Genomic DNA, 17,704 nt, shown 5'->3' with positions numbered 1-17,704 from the left:
TCAGCAGTGTCATTGCCTGCATAGTCAACAAAGAGGATGCATAGACAGGCCTCCAGAGCGGCACTGGATCGCCGATGAAGCGATAAATTGATCACATAACCCCTCAGTATGCATATATTTTATAGCCTGCTGCCATTAAACACAGTCCTTGAAGGAGTTGTATTTTTTTTCGGCAGTGCATTTAAAGTAAGTTGCCAACCTTTGCACCCTCTGAAATCTTATCACTATCAGACTAGGCATTAACATGGCTTTTTTCAGACAGTATTTCGCTACAGATAACAGCATTATCTGCCAAAATTGTTAAGTTTCTATTAATATTTTCTGCAAGGTCATTAATATACAACATGAACAGCAAAAGTCTCAACACCCCCTGGGGCACATTCGAAGTTACTTCTATATCTACCGATGACTCTCCACTCAACATGTTACATCGGCCGCATCAAGAAATCACACGATCATATTTTCGATACAAAGTGTAGGTGTGATTACTAGGTCAACTTATTTTTAGCAGTCAAGAAATGTCATCTACCTAACTGCCTTGACCCACGGTTTTCAGGATGTGTCGCGAGAAAAATGCGAGTTGGGTTTCGCATGCTCGATGGCTTTGGATCTATAATTTTCACAACGTATCTTTACTCATCCTCACAATTTTAATGGTCTTTCTCAAAATAGTCTTCCATGAATGTGATGCACTTGTCCCATGCTGGATACCATTTTTTGAGAGGTCCTTCAAAATCGCGTCCGCAGCCTTCACCACTGCTTTTGATGATTGATAATGCCTCCAATGACGGCGTTTCTTCATGTTAAGGAATAGAAAAGAGTCACATGGGGCTAAATCCGGACTATGGGGAGGTGAGGGATGCACTTCACGTTGATTTTTTTGCAAGATATTCAGCAACAACATTGACAACATGCGGCCGCGCAATGTTCTCAGGACATCCCTTTAGTACTGTCCAGTTGCTGATGTGTGTGTAGGTATAACATGCTGATAAACCGTTCCATGAATATCAAAGAATGAGATGACCATAACTTTCGCAGCAGAAGCAACCACTCTTGTTCTTTTTGAGGTTGGTGATGAAGATTTCCACACTGAGCTTTGCTGTTTCCTCTCACGATCAAAATCATGTAGTCAAGTTTCTTCAGCAGTGATCACATTTGAAAGAAACTCCGGATCTTCCTCTAACATGAACTTTAATTGCATGCAGACCTGCACGCGAATGTCTTTTTGTTCGGGAATCGGCAGTCTTGGAACCCATCGCGCACAAACACGTGTCATGTGTAATTTTTCTGTCACCAACGTGTGGGTGGCACGAAATGAAATGTTCAGTATTTCAGAAAGTGATCTTAAGGTAATTCATCGATCCTCTCTCACTATGACAGCAGCAGTGGCGATGTTTTCTTCCGTAAGAGCAATAACTGAAATTGAATGTCTCCCCCCTTTAAACATATTGAACTACCTTCGAGCTGTGCTCTAGGGAAGAACAGACTCTCCATGGGCCTCCTGTAACATAGTATAGGCCTCAAATAAAGATTTGTTGAGGCGAAAGCAGAATTTCAGAGTCGCAAATTGTTCCTCGCGTATTACCTCCATTGCAGCGGTAGGCGATACTGAATATGTCTGACCTTACCTGCCTCTCACAGGAGGGAACCAGGAGTCCCAACAATGAAACTACTACGGCGTGTTTGTTGCACGTTGAACTAACAGAATATCATAAGATTAAATTTTAGCATGAGAAAATATGACCATAAAAAATTATGATCATTCTTTATTGAACAGCCCTCGTAAAACGGACGAAAAAAGGAAAAAATACAAAAGAAAGAAGGAAAACCGGCTCTATTTGATTTCTCACAAAGATTTTCTCTCTTCTTTTTTTCTCTGTTTCTTTCTGCATTTCGTGAACAATATTTCTACGACCGACCCAGCTATCTAATTTTGCTGCAAGTTTTGCTCTTATGTGCAGCAGTCTGTTACACATAATAGAAAAACTTGCAGCACCTGAAGTAGACAGCTGGGTCGGTCGTCGAAATACGGTTCACGAAATGGAAACAACAACTCGCTAGAACACCCGGAAGCACACTATTAATCGTTAGGACATCGGCAGGAGGTTCGCAGTGTTCCCAGTATAGAAACCACGAGCCATTCCTGCATTTCTAGAAGCTGGTACCAGTTGTATGGCAGCATATTGTAATCGGAGATTCTCAGCACGTCTGCAAGCCGAGAACTTGCATTAAAGTTCAAGTTTTTATTTCTCTACTTATTTATTCATTGTAGTTCAATATCTTGGCAACGACAATGGACTGTTACAAGTGAAATTTAACTGTTTGTGAACAATTATAATAATAACTTCTAGTGTGCTTTTTCTTTCTACACTGAATATTGACCTAAGTTTACAATATTTATCATATTAATTTTTCTTTATTTCCGATTATTCTTCCTGCCATCACTGTAATATTTGGGTGGCTACGTGTACGTACTCGTTTCTTTATGCTATCTATTTCTATTCACAGCCGTGCCTTCCCTTCCTATCACTGGAAAAGAGCTAGAAGTTTTCGTTAAGTTCAGTCTGTTTGAACTATTTTACTATTATCTTTGTCAATTTCAATTATTATTACCATTACAATAACTATGACTAAAACTACATATACAACAACAACACTTACTACTACTAACTACTACTACTACCTTACAAATATTAGTAGCCGCCGTTGCTACTACCACCACCTTCAATATCCTACAACGAGAACTATTAAAACTTGTGCTACCATTACTCGTGTTATTACTACACTCGTGCTACGGGTAGTTGATGACGTGTCCGTCGCTGAACATAAGAGGACGCTAAGTAAGCTCTGCACAAGATCGTCCACACTGTCGGCTCCAGGAGTGCCTCGCTGCCTCCAGACCGCATAGCACTGGGTCAGTACGCATCTTATTTTCCAGTGCGAGCCACTGACTCCTTCTCAATCCTTGGGCTCACCCACCGGCCTTCCTCGCCTTGCCTGTGGTACTCCTTGACTGCAGCTATGCCTTGTTTTTGCTGAGGGACCATCGGCTAAAAAATTCAAACTTTCAAAGCGTTCTTTGACTCCTATTTTACGGTTAACAGATATTCTCCCTCAATCCTACCTAGCGGTCCTCGCTATATCTTCAGCTAGAGGACGTTCCCAAAGGGCATGCAGCTATCTACATCTACATCTACATCTATACTCCGCGAGCCACCTTAAGGTGTGTGGCGGAGGGTACTTATTGTACCACTATCTGATCCCCCCTTCCCTGTTCCATTCACGAATTGTGCGTGGGAAGAACGACTGCTTGTAAGTCTCCGTATTTGCTCTAATTTCTCGGATCTTTTCGTTGTGATCATTACGCGAGATATATGTGGGCGGTAGTAATATGTTGCACATCTCTTCCCGGAATGTGCTCTCTCGTAATTTCGATAATAAACCTCTCCGTATTGCGTAACGCCTTTCTTGAAGTGTCCGCCACTGGAGCTTGTTCAGCATCTCCGTAACGCTCTCGCGCTGACTAAATGTCCCCATGACGAATCGCGCTGCTTTTCGCTGGATCATGTCTATCTCTTCTATTAATCCAACCTGGTAAGGGTCCCATACTGATGAGCAATACTCAAGAATCGGACGAACAAGCGTTTTGTAAGCTACTTCTTTCGTCGATGAGTCACATTTTCTTAGAATTCTTCCTATGAATCTCAACCTGGCGCCTGCTTTTCCCACTATTTGTTTTATGTGATCATTCCACTTCAGATCGCTCCGGATATAACTCCTAAGTATTTTACGGTCGTTACCGCTTCCAATGATTTACCACCTATGGCATAATCGTACTGGAATGGATTTCTGCCCCTATGTATGCGCATTATATTACATTTATCTACGTTTAGGGAAAGCTGCCAGCTGTCGCACCATGCATTTCACCACAGTCACAGTTGGTCGTTGCCTTCCTGCTACTTCTGTTCGAATCTCTAGCAGAAAGGTAGCGGATCAGTCCCCTAACTGGCTCAAATTGCGCTACCTCAGGCCTTTCAATTATATCTCAAAAAACCGAAACGTTTTCTTCCCTGTACCTCAGGAATTTCACCTCTGCTGCCTTTCAGTAAATATTAAAATTCTTTATTTATTAATATTTCCCCAAGAGTTTCGTGTATTTTTCCGTACTGCTATTTTCTTCATGCAACAGACGACAGCGTTTTTCCTTACTTGTAATTCCAAGAGATGTACTCCCGTCAGTGCAGTCAGAACGTCTGCAGGCGCGATGGTGAAGCACCCACGCCAGCGTGGCTGTACGAGGGGCGTTTGAAAAATCCGTGCAAAAATAAAAACTACTTACGTGTTTGGGGTAAACCTTTTTTATTTTTCGACATAGCCTCCTTTTAGACTTATACATTTCGTCCAACGCTGTTCTAATTTGTTGATCCCTTCCGAATAATGGGAATTATCCAAGTCTGCAAAATAGCTATTAGTTGCTGCAATCACCTCCTCGTTTGTATAAAATATTTGTCCTGCCAGCCATTTCTTCTAATTGGGGTACAAAAAGTAGTCCGAAGGAGCCAAGTGTGGAGAACAGGGGGATGTGAAACGAGTTGGAAGCCTATTTCCAATAATTTTGCGACCAAAAATGCTGAGGTGTGTGCTGATGCATTGTCATGATGGAAAAGGACTTTTTTGGGGTCCAATCGCCGGCGTTTTTCTTGCAGCTCGGTTTTCAAACGGTCCAGTAACAATGAATGATATGCACCTGTAATAGTTTTACCCTTTTCCCTTGCGAATCCCAAAAGACAGTCGCGATAATCTTTCCGGCCTAAGGAATGGTCTTCGCCTTTTTTGGTGCAGATTCTCCCTTGGTAACCCATTCTTTAGATGGTTATTTGATCTCAAGAGTATAGTAATGTATCCATGTTTCATCCACAGTGACGAAACGACGCTTAAAGTCCTGCGGATTCTTCCTGAACAGCTGCAAACCATCCTTGCAACACTTCACACGATTCCGGTTTTGTTCAAGCGCGAGCAATCGCGGAACCCATCTTGCGAATAGCTTTCTCATGTCAAAATGTTTATGCAAAATATTATGCACCCGTTCATTCGAGATACTCACACCACTAGCAATCTCACGCACCTTAACTCTCCTGTCATCCATTACCATATCATGGATTTTATCAATGATTACTGGAGTTGTAACCTCCACAGGGCGTCCAGAACGTTCAGCATCACTTGTGCCCATATGGCCACTCTGAAAATTTTGAAACCACTTATGAACTGTTCTAATCGAAGATGCAGAGTCACCATAACGTTTATCAAGCTTCTCTTTAGTCTCCTGAGGTGTTTTGCTCTTCATAAAGTAATGTTTAATCAGCACACGAAATTCTTCTTCGTCCATTTTTTGACAATCACTCGACTTCCTTAATTCACACGAATGTCAAACACAAAAAAATGGACCAATATGGCTGAAACTTGGTGTGCTTTCTTTCCAAAGATGTTACTAACTAAACATGACCTCGATACGCGCCTGTGGTTCCATCTCTCGGACTTTGCACGGACTTTTCAAACGCCCCTCGTATTGCTCGGCGAACTTTTCTCACTGTAGCGGCAGGGGGGCCTCACCAGCCACAACACTGTCATCGTACTGCAGCCCACAACTTCAGCTAATATCAACTCCTGCTAAACCCCATATAAATAATTTTATTCGCGATACAATTACTTTTCCTTGCTATACGTTCTACGTGGACTTTAAGGGTCAATTATTCATCCAGATACACACCTAAATATGTTGATCACACATCTTGAGTTATCGCCTAGTTTATTTTGGTCAAAGGGTTCGTTTCAACTCTTTCTTTAAATAACATATTATGTTGATTTTGGAGTGTCACTAGGAGTACCATTTGTGCACACCATTCACGCAAAGTTTCTGGGATGTTGTATTTCCATAATGAACTTTCACTCTCCAGAGCAGTGCGTGCTGATTTGAAACTTCGTGGCTTATTAAAACCGTGTGCTGGACCCGTACTCGAGTCCTCGAACCTGGAACCTCTTCTTTTCGTGGGTAAGTGTTGTACTAACTATTTTTATTTTTCTGTTCTTCTTTCTATCTGTTTCTTCGTCATTTCCCGTTAGTAGTTGCGTACGGATGTCGTGTGACACGACTCAAATTCCATCGATGAACACTTTTTGTTTTGTTTTGTTCTACATAGAGTGGCCATCCCTGATCGAACACGCTGATCTACCGTGACAGCAAGTGAGTTATGCAGGCGCAACTCACGACCCGCCCTCACAGGTTTCCTTTTTTTCAGGAGTTCTGGTCCCACACGGTACACAGGAGAACTTCCGCAAAATTTGAAAGGTACCGGAAATTTTAAGCTTGAAGATGAGGTACAGGTATAAGCAAAGGTGTGAGAGTGGATCGTTAGTTATGCTTGGATAGCTCAGTCGCTGGAGAGCTTGCCCACGAAAGGCAGAGGTCACGGGTTCGAGTCCCAGTCCAGCAAACAGTTTTAATCTCCCACGAAATTTCAGTTTACCGTAATTATTTCTAGTGCCCTGTTGGCGTACACTAGAAGTAAGAAGTCATCAACGTACGCTACAGTTCCTAACAATTCCTGTCTGGAATAAATGTTTCACAGAGTTCTTACCGTATCAGATTTGTATGCTGTCTCAAACTTTCGATGACTCCCTCCATCGTCTACACCAGAAATAGCCCGTAGTCCTTGTGGTACTTTATTTATTTGGTCGACTTCAATCGTGAAACAAAACTAAAACTCAGATTGAACAGGCCCCAGAAGATCCAATGGTACCGACCGACGGCCGTGTAATCCAGAGCCGATAGACGTCACATGGACGGGCATGTGGTCAGCACACCACTATCCCAGATGTTGCCAGTTTTCGTGACCGGGGCAGCTACTCCTCAGTCAAATAGCTCCTCAGTTGGCCTCACAAGAGATGAGTGCACCCCCTCGCTAACGGTGCCTGGCAGACCCAAATGTCAGCCAAGCCCAGCAGTGCTGAACTTCGGTGATCTTTCGGGAACCGGTGTCACCAATGCGACAAGGCCGTTGACTGCTTCTCTCGCCAAGATGTCAGAAAATCACAGACCTTCCTTATGCTGTCAGAGACTATGTAGCTGCCTGCGATGGAAGAAAACCAGTTGGTTGGTTGGTTGATTCGGGGAATGGGACCAAACAGTGAGGTCATCGGTCCCAAGAACATCAGTTAGCGACGTTGATTTCCTTAGATCGTGGGTGACTTAATGGATTTCTCTGTTGTCTTTCAGCATCCAGCGCCAGTTTGCACGTGGCGCATTGCAGAACTAAAAGTCACTCTAGCGGGCGCTGCCAGGTCGAAAACAACGCAAAGGGACCTCCAGAAGCAGCGAATTACAAGACGAGCTGGAATTCCAGAATCATTCATCACTGATGCAAATGCCCCTAACAGGAAAGGTGGGGTAGAAGCCATGAAGCCTGGACTATGGAACAACGGAAGAACGTCATCTGGTCAGGCGAGTCTCGTTCCACGCTGTTTCTAACTTCTGGCCGAGTTTACGTCCGAAGAGTGAAACATTGCTGGGATTTGGTGGTAATTTGGACAGCCATTTCGTGTATTCCATGGCCCCACTGTTATTCTGCAAGGTTGAATTGCTGCCAAGGTTTAAGCGACCATTTTGGCTGATCAGGTCCATACCAAGGTACAATGTTTTTTCCCCAGTGGTGATGCGGTGTTACAAGAAGACAGGGCTTCTGTTCACACAGCTCGCATCGTTCAGAAGTGTTTTTATGACAACGAGGATGAATTCTCGCATTTGCCCTGGCCACCATGGTCACAAGGTCTTAATATTATTAAGCCTTTGTCGTCTACTTTTCAGAGAAAGGTGCTTCATCCCTAGCCACCCCCACCATCGTTACCTGAACTTGACAGTGATTTTACAGGATGAACGTTACAGTATTCCCTTGAAAAGAAACAGGACCTGTATTTATCCATTCACAGACGACTGGAAGCTGTTTTGAAAGTCAACGGTGTTCTTACATTGTATTAGCCATGGTTATGTATTGTGTTTGTGGCGTTTCCACATTTTTATCCATCCCACGTATGTATAAAATTCACTTAGGGAGCTTGATAAGTCTGGCAAAAAAGCCAGAAAAAAGTTTGTTCCGTAAGCAACTCACATTAATTCGCACCATAGTCTTCTTTAAGGGATAAGCAGTTGGTCCAGCGATCCACCAGTTTTTTCATTCCATCGGAAAAATGGGTTCTGTCAAACTCGCAAAAAACTTGTTGGCTGCACTTCCTCAGTTGATGAAAATTTATTCCGAGCAAGCTGCAGTTTTAAGTCAGGGAACAGAAAGAAGTCACTTGGGGCTGACTCTGCTGAATAGGGTGGATGAGGAACCAACTCAAAGGCAAAGTCGTGCACTTTCGCCATGTTATCAGTGATGTAAGGAATGGTGCAATACACTGTTGAAAGAGCACTTTTTTGCCTTGGTCTTTTTTCAGCCAACGTATGTTTCAAACGTTCCAACAGTGAATCATAATACGGTCCAGTTATAGTTCTACCTTTTTCCGAGTAATCTATGAGTATTATTTCTTGGGAATCCCATAAAATAATGACTGTCGTCTTACCAGCTGACAAAAAGGTCTTTGCCGTCTTCAGTACACTTTTACGAGCCTTTGTCCATTATTTTGACTGCCGTTTTGACGCTTGTGTGTAATGATTGATCGAAGTCATCGACACTGACAAAAAGCCGCAAAGAGTCTTGCCGATTACGATTAAACATCGACAGACATTGTGTTGAAATGTTGTGCCGGGTGTTATTTTGGTCGGCTACGAGCAATCGCGACACGCACCTCGCTCACAGCTTCTTCAAAGCCAACTCTCCGTGCACGATATTACGTTCTCGCCCAGTTGAGATGCCTACAGTTCCAGACATGCCACGAATTTTTGTTCGGCGGTCTTGACTCAACTGCACCGCCAGAGCGCGCTTCATCGTCGGTGTTTCATTAACCCAACATTAAATAGTCTTCAGTGATGATGCAGAGTCCACATGTACTTGACCCAGTTCTGTTGTGATTTGTGTGGGAGTCCAACTCATCAAACGAAAATGCTTAATAGCATGAAAATCGGTTTTCCCGATTTTCAATTACAAATGTCACACCAACCAATTCAGACGGCTCTCAACAGTGAACTGTACACTGTACATTGTTACAATACTTCGTACGACCCTTGGAATAATCGAGCTTATCAACCGTGAGGGCGCATCAAAAATCTTCCGCTCTTTTATGGAAATTTACCAGTCTTATCAGACCACCCTTGTGCATTTCACAAAATAATACACTACTGGCCATTAAAATTGCTACACCAAGAAGAAACGCAGATGATAAACGTGTATTCATTGGACAAGTATATTATACTAGAACTGACATGTGATTACATTTTCGCGCAATTTGGGTGCATGGATCCTGAAAAATGAGTACCCAGGACAAACACCTCTGGCCGTAATAACGGCCTTGATATGCCTGGGCATTGAGTCTAACAGAGCTTGGACGACGTGTACAGGTACAGCTGCGCATGCAGCTACCAACACGATACCACAGTTCATCAAGAGTAGTGACTACGCATTGTGACGATTCAGATGCTCCGCCACCATTGACCAGACGTTTTGAATTGGTGAGAGATCTGGAGAATGTGCTGGCCAGGGCAGCAGTCGAACATTTTCTGTATAAGGCCCGTACTGGACCTGCAACATGCGGTCATGATTATCCTGCTGAAATGTAGGATTTCACAGTGATCGAATGAAGGGTAGAGCCACGGGTCGTAATACATCTGAAATGTAACGTCCACTGTTCAAAGTGCCGTCAATGCGAACAAGAGGTGACCGAGACGTGTAACCAATGGCACCCCATACCATCACGCCGGGTGATACGCCAGTATGGCGATGACGAATACACGCTTCCAATGTGTGCTCACCGCGCTGTCGCCAAACACGGGTGCGACCATCATGATGCTGTAAACAGAACCAGGATTCATCCGAAAAAATGACGTTTTGCCATTCGTGCACCCAGGTTCGTCGTTGAGTACACCTTCGCAGGCGCTCCTGTCTGTGATGCAGCGTCAAGGGTAACCGCAGCCATGGTCTCCGAGCTGATAGTCCATGCTGCTGGAAACGTCGTAGAACTGTTCGTGCAGATGGTTGTTGTCTTGCAAACGTCCCCATCTGTTGACTCGGGGATCGAGACGTGGCTGCACGATCCGTTACAGCCATGCAGATAAGATGCCTGTCATCTCGACTGCTAGTGATACGAGGCCGTTGGGGTCCAGCACGTCGTTTCGTGTTACCCTCCTGAGCCCACCGATTCCATATTCTGCCAACAGTCATTGGATCTCGACCAACTCGAGCAGCAATGTCGCGATACGATAAACCGCAATCGCGATAGGCTACAATCCGACCTTTATCAAAGTCGGAAACGTGATGGTACGCATTTCTCCTTCTTTCACGAGGCATTACAACAACGTTTCAGCAGGCAACGCCGGTCAACTGCTGTTTGTGTATGAGTAATCGGTTGGAAACTTTCCTCATGTCAGCACGTTGTAGGTGTCGCCACCGGCGCCAACCTTGTGTGAATGCTCTGGAAAGTTAATCATTTGCATATCACAGCATGTTTTTCCTGTAGGTTAAATTTCGCGTCTGTAGCACGTCATCTTCGTGGTGTAGCAATTTTAATCGCCAGTAGTGTAGTTTATTAGACTGGGTGCATGTTTTTTGATTGTCCTAGACTAGAGGCGGGCTCTACAGAAGGTGACATCGGCGGCCTACCTGCGGGGGCTGCGCGCCCTGGCGTGCTGCTGCGGCGTGCCGGCGTCTGCGGGGGCGGCGGCGGCGGCGGGGGCGGCGTCCTGGCCACCGGAGGCGGCGGCTAGCGGCCGCGGCAGCTGGATGCGCATCTTCTCGGCGGGCGGCGGGGGCGGCGCGGGCGCCTCGTGCTGCACGTACTCGTCCAGCAGCGCCGGGTTGATGGGCGTGGTGGAGCGCGGCCGCTCGATGGGGCAGGTGCGCACCTCGGCCGCGGACCGCTGCCGCACCGGCAGGATCGGCACCGCCACAGACCTGCGGGCCGCCGCACCACTCACTGCCTCTGCTCCCTGCTACATCTACATCTACATCCATACTCCGCAAGCCACCTGACGGTGTGTGGCGGAGGGTACTTTGAGCACCTCTATCGCTTCTCCCTTCTATTCCAGTCTCGTATTGTTCGTGGAAAGAAAAATTGTCAGTATGCCTGTGTGTGGACTCTAATCTCTCTGATTTTATCCTCATGGTCTCTTCGCGAGATATACGTAGGTGGGAGCAATATACTGCTTGACTCCTCGGTGAAGGTATGTTCTCGAAACTTTAACAAAAGCCCGTAGCGAGCTACTGAGCGTCTCTCCTGCAGAGTCTCCCACTGGAGTTTATCTATCATCTCCGTAACGCTTTCGCGATTACTGAATGATCCTGTAAACAAGCGCGCTGCTCTCCGCTGGATCTTCTCTATCTCTTCTATCAAACCTATCTGGTACGGATCCCACACCAGTGAGCAGTATTCAAGCAGTGGGCGAACAAGTGTACTGTAACCTACTTCCTTTGTTTTCGGACTGCATTTCCTTAGAATTCTTCCAATGAATCTGTCTGGCATCTGCTTTACCGACGATCGACTTTATATGGTCATTCCATTTTAAATCACTCCTAATGCATACTCCTAGATAATTTATGGAATTAACTGCTTCCAGTTGCTGACCTGCTATATCGTAGCTATAGATAAAGGATCTTTCTTTCTATGTATTCGCAGCACATTACACCTGTCTATATTGAGATTCAATTGCCATTCCCTGCAACATGCGTCAATTCGTTGCAGATCTTCCTGTAATTCAGTACAATTTTCCATTGTTACAACCTCTCGATATACTACAGTATCATCCGCAAAAAGCCTCAGTGAACTTCCGATGTTATCCACAAGGCCATTTATGTATTTTGTGAATAGCAACGGTCCTACGACACTCCCCTGCGGCACATCTGAAATCACTCTTACTTCGGAAGACTTCTCTCCATTGAGAATGACATGCTCCGTTCTTTTATCTAGTAACTCTTCAATGCAATCACACAATTGGTCTGATAGTCCATATGCTCTTACTTTTTTCATTAAACGACTGTCGGGAACTGTATCGAACGCCATGCGGAAGTCAAGAAACACGGAATCCACCTGGGAACTCGTGTCTATGGCTCCCTGGGTCTCGTGGACGAATAGCGCGAGCTGTGTTTCACACGATCGCCTTTTTCGAAACCCATCCTGGTTCCTACAGAGTAGATTTCTAGTCTCCAGAAAAGTTATTATACTCGATCATAAAACGTGTTCCAAAATTCTACAACTGATCGACGTTAGAGACATAGGTTTATAGTTCTGCACATCTGTTCGACGTCCCTGTACGCTCGAGTTTCAAACTAGGGATGGGAGAAACCGACCAGCATTTTACTTCTGAATGACCGGTATTTTTCCGTAGTTGTTTGGTCTCGCATATAACATATGTTTTATATTTTTTACTAATAACGGGATAAAAACATATTTGTTACTACTAACTGGGTAAAAAACGGGCTTATCATTTTGCCACAGTATGAGCGCAAAAGTTGTTAGCTCTTAAATAAGACTTTTGTTAAAAAGCGCTCGATGTTTATTTCCATTGCTCTGAAATATTACGTTGTTATAGAAAATGCGACAAGTGACCAGTCCCATTTTAATATCAATGCGGACAGTTGCAAACTAGCACCAGCACATGATGCAAGTATCGATATAGTATTGTTGAAACAATGAAGTGTTATTAGGGCCTCCCGTCGGGTAGACCGTTCGCCTGGTGCAGGTCTTTCGATTTGACGCCACTTCGGCGACTTGCTCGTCGATAGGGATGAAATGATGATTATTAGGACAACACAACACTCAGTCCCTGAGCGGAGAAAATCTCCGACCCAGCCGGAAATCGAACCCGGGCCCTTAGGACTGTCATTCTGTCGAGCCGATCGCTTAGCTACCGGGGCTGGACGAGACAATGAAGTGCCTGTTGCCATATGGCGTGGCTGATTAGACAGTACCTGGGTACGCGCAGTGTTCGAGACTTGCTCCCACCTCGTCTATACGGCAGCTTCCCGCTGTTTTTCTCAGTCACCAGTCGTATTGCAGAATGGTGCCATCCTCCGTTAGGATTTGAATTTACTTGTATGAAATGCAGTAGCAATGGCCTACAAACTCTGCATTACGTTTAATAGGTTAAAAATGGGAGGTGGTACAACAAATGACAAAACATCCACAACGTCCCTTGGAAGAGAACGTAAATTTGATTGATACACCTAATTTTACTGACGTACTACAAACTTGGGATAATATGTTGTTGTTGTCGTTGTCTTCAGTCCTGAGATTGGTTTGATGCAGCTTGAACCCTTAATTTTACGGCTGCTTCATTGTGAAAAACTGATACATCCAAAAGTGTAGCTGCAGCGAATTCATCAACTTGTAAACTTTAGCTCTCGCCATCCCACCTCCCGTCCGCTTCATATCCACCATCTTTGCTACAGACAGTGAGACCGACGAAACTTCCTGGCAGATCACAATTGTGTGCCACACTGAGATTCAAATTCGTGACCTCCGCGGACAAATGCTCTACGGACTGAGCCACCCGAGCACGAATCACACCCCGTTCCCACAGCTCAACCCCATATCGATCGAAAATTCCAACTTCTTCAAATTCATTAAATTTTTTCAATCTGTGTTTCAAGTCTACGTTTATAACTGGAAGAAACAGGAAATAAAAATCGAAAATCGGTTATATAGGAAACCGATCAATTTGAGCGGTTTTAACAGTCAGGTAAACTGATGATGGAAAAATCCTGTATAAATGAAAAACGGTTGTTTCAGCATTAACCACCATCCCCACTTTAAGCTCGCTGGCGGATCCTACATATGTTCTCATCTCCTGAGTCGCCATCTTCGTAGGCTCAGAGTCTCTATAACATATATATCTCATAAAGTACTAGAAAATTCACGTTACCTCTTGTTTTGGCCAGAGAATACGTAACGGAAGACAAATTGACTGCACGGAATATGAATTCTTCCGATACTGGCATGACTCGCTGGTCACTGAAGAATAATACACACATCTAAAAAAGTTTTGCATCACCTCAGTTCCGAGAGTTCCGGAACTTTTACAGAAAGTTGGAATAGAGGTCAACATAAATACTATTTCCGCTGTTTTTGTTGCTCATGAAAACAACACATTGCATACACCTATACACTGGTACCTTTAATACCCAGTAGTACGTCCTCTTACGTTGATCCATGCCTGTATTCATCGTGCCATAGTTGGTCCAGACTGTCCCACTCCTCAACGGCAATTCGGCGTAGATCCCTCAGAGTGGTTGGTGGGTCACGTCGTCCATAAACACCTTTTTTCAATCTATCACAGGATTGTTCGATACGGTTCATGTCTGGACAACATGCTGGCCACTCTAGTCGAGCGATGTCGTTATCCTGAAGGAAGTCATTTACAAGATGTGAACGATGGGGCGCGAATTGTCCTCCAAGAAGACGAATGTCTCGGCAATTTGATGCCGGTATGGTTGCACTATCGGTCGCAGGATGGTATTCACGTATCGTACAGCCGTTACGGCGCCTTCTATGACCACCAGCGGCGTACGTCGGCCCCACATAATGCCATCCCAAAACAGCAGCGAACCTCCGCCTTGCTGCACTCGCTGGACAGTGTACCTAAGGCGTTCAGCCTGACCAGGTTGCCTCCAAACACGTCTCCGACGATTGTGTGGTTGAAGGCATATGAGACACTCACCAGCGAAGAGAACGTGATGCCAATCCTGTGCAGTGCATTAGGCATGCTGTAGGGCCCATCTGTACCGCGCTGCATGGTGTCGTGGTTGCAAAGATGGGCCTCGCCATGGACGTCGGGAGCGAAGTTGAGCATCATGCAGCCTATTGCACACAGAGAGTCGTAACACGACGTCCTATGGACGCACGAAAAGCATTATTCAGCTAGGTGGCATTGCTGTCAGGATTCCTCCGAGCCATAATCCGTCAGTAGCGGTAATCCACTTCACTATATAGTAGCCCTTGGGCGGCCTGAACGAGGCATGTCATCGACAGTCCTTCTCTCTATCGGAAATCACTTACTTCTCCTGAAGGCATACGCATGTTTATTTATTAGTAAATTTCTTGGACATTCATTCGAATGATGTTGAAAGTTTGTTAGAAATTGTCGAAACGTTAGACGAAATAGAAAATAAGTCTCGTGATTCTGTGAATTGTGGTTAAAAAGATGATTGTTGTGCTATTTAAAGCCCAGAACAGAAATAGAGTACCTTCCAAGCCCCCCCCCCCCCCCCCCCCAAAAAAAAACATGTATAGTAACTGTTTCCAGTGTCGAAGAAAATCCTGTAAATTTTTTGGTTAAACGAAGAAGGAAGAAAAACGTTGCAGTATTTCCTACAGTGTAATTTACCAAAACAGCTGCGGTATTTCCCAACCAAAATAGATAAAATAATAGTATTCAAAAGCTTAGAGCTGCTTGTAAGAGTCAATAAACCGTTGCTGAGGGAGATCTACGAGACAGCACTCTGAATTGGAAGTGAGACGAACGTTACTGGTTTCCAGGCTTCTTAGATCAGGTGAAATGGATTCAGGAAATGATATGGGAAAGGAAGTCACAAAATTACAAAGTTTACCTCAAGTACACGTGTGGCGGAGACGTAATAATAGGTAACACAATAGCGAAGTTCATAGCTGACGTGAAGACGAACCTTCTTGTTATCCTCTAAAAGCTGCGTATGAATCCAATTAATCAGCTTTCGTGCAAACCGCACTTTGTTATCCGAAAAAAAAGGACAGAGTCGTGCAGTCGATGAATCCTATTGCACATTCGTATACGACAGTGATAAGTATCAGTGAATTACTTTTTCTACTTTATCTCTGTCTTTACGAATATGATGGCAAATCAGTACCAAAAATTAAACAGAAATATTGTTTACTTGTAAAAGTCTTGTAACTGACAAAGCAAAATCTGGAAAAATGAGAGAGTACAATTGTAAATGTTACACGCGAAACATCTTCTTATTAAATAAAAAAAAGAAAAAGACTCCGACCGAACAGCCCATGAAGGTCCAACGGTACCGATCGGCCACCGTGCCATCCTTAGCCCACAGGCGTCAGTGGACGCGGAAACGGAGGGGCGTGTGTTCAACAAACCGCTCTCCCGGCTGAATGTCAGTTTACGAGACGGGAGCCGCTACTTCTCGATCAAGTAGCTCCCCAGTTTGCCTCACAAGGGCTGAGTGCACCCCGCTTGCCAACAGTGCTCGGCAGACCGGATGGTCACCAATGCAAGTGCTAGCCCAGCCCGCCAGCACTTAAGTTCGGTGATCTGACGGGAACCGGTGTTACCACTGCGGCAAGCCCGATTGCATCTTCTTACCGTTTGCAGAGAATAATTCATTGGTGTTTTTGGTCTCTTGGCCTGGACATAACGACGCCTCTGTCTTTAGGACGACGGCGAAAAGACTTAACAGAGTTCCGATTCCATTTAGAACTAATAGTGTGATTCAACTTCTCGGTTTAAAAAAAATTCAGTTGTGTGAAGCATTTTCCAAATAATTGTCAGAAAGCATAATTTCTGAGAGCTCTTTGTCATTCCAGGTGTATCAGTGGAAGAGCGTTTTTAAACTTCAGTCGTTTGTGCATTTTCAGTGCAGATCACATGTTACGAATCTGATGAGATATGCCTGATATGTAGCACAACATGCAAAACAGTCGTCACAACCAGTTCTTACTCTACTGCAGCATTGTGTAAATAAAAATTTTAAGGACTGTGGAGTGCCTGACTGCAGTAATTTTTCTTTTGTCTGGTGTGCCTGGTGTAAGGAAAATATTTCTCTCATCCAATAGACACTTCGCATTTTTCTAACGACTACAGGGAATAAACAAGGAACCGTTTCATTGTTAGTAAAACGTACATTATTGAAAATATATCATAAAAACTACGCTACAGAAATTCGTATAAACTATTTGATGTCAACCAATTAAAGCCCCGGTTTCTTTCTTCCGGCAGTCACTTGTTTAACAACTACATCTGAAACAGTTTATCTGTCGACATAAATTGCAAGTTATTCGAAAAAAATTATGATTTAAGACATTTTTGGTACGATTTAAGTGTTTAAAGCTCTCACTTGCGCACTTCGGGTTTCGCGCTACGTGACGCCGTGCTCTCTTGTTACAGCAGGGTTTGTTTATTCGCAGATTCGTGCGGTAGGCAGGAAGGAGTCTACAAACCCCTGTTATAAGCGGTTCTTCACGTAGCAAAAATAAATAACTTTAACATTTAAAAAAATTACAGTACGCCTAAGCACCTAAAATTTTGACAGTGCAATTCTTTCGGTGTATTCTTCCTGTGCGAAAAACGTCATGGCAGGTTTCGACATGTCGGATTGGACCACTGCCTCGTTAGAGATGAGCATTCAAAGGCTGCCGTGGTAAGTTTTGCATGCGATTTGGCCATACCATTGTTTCTTGCACGAGCTCTTTAGACTCTAAGCACATTTTCGTACAGCTCTGACCGTGCGATGTGACATGTTTTCCTTGTTACTGTGCCTGTACTGAATCTAAGACGTTCTGCGAAAGACCTCTT

At 44.4% G+C, this 17,704-nt stretch overlaps 1 protein-coding gene across 1 annotated transcript in view; it reads right to left on the bottom strand.

The window, feature by feature from the left end:
* LOC126424647 (serine/arginine repetitive matrix protein 1) overlaps positions 1 to 17,704 on the bottom strand; it is a 653,808-nt gene that overhangs the window by 73,890 nt on the left and 562,214 nt on the right. Inside the window, exon 16 of the mRNA XM_050087379.1 lies at positions 10,917 to 11,099. Within this exon, the coding sequence (XP_049943336.1) occupies positions 10,917 to 11,099 (183 nt within the window). The remainder of the gene's footprint in view (positions 1 to 10,916; positions 11,100 to 17,704) is intronic.

This window comes from Schistocerca serialis, chromosome 10 (genome assembly GCF_023864345.2).
Source record: "Schistocerca serialis cubense isolate TAMUIC-IGC-003099 chromosome 10, iqSchSeri2.2, whole genome shotgun sequence".
Taxonomy (NCBI): domain Eukaryota; kingdom Metazoa; phylum Arthropoda; class Insecta; order Orthoptera; family Acrididae; genus Schistocerca; species Schistocerca serialis.
This window is presented reverse-complemented; position numbering and strand designations above follow the sequence as displayed.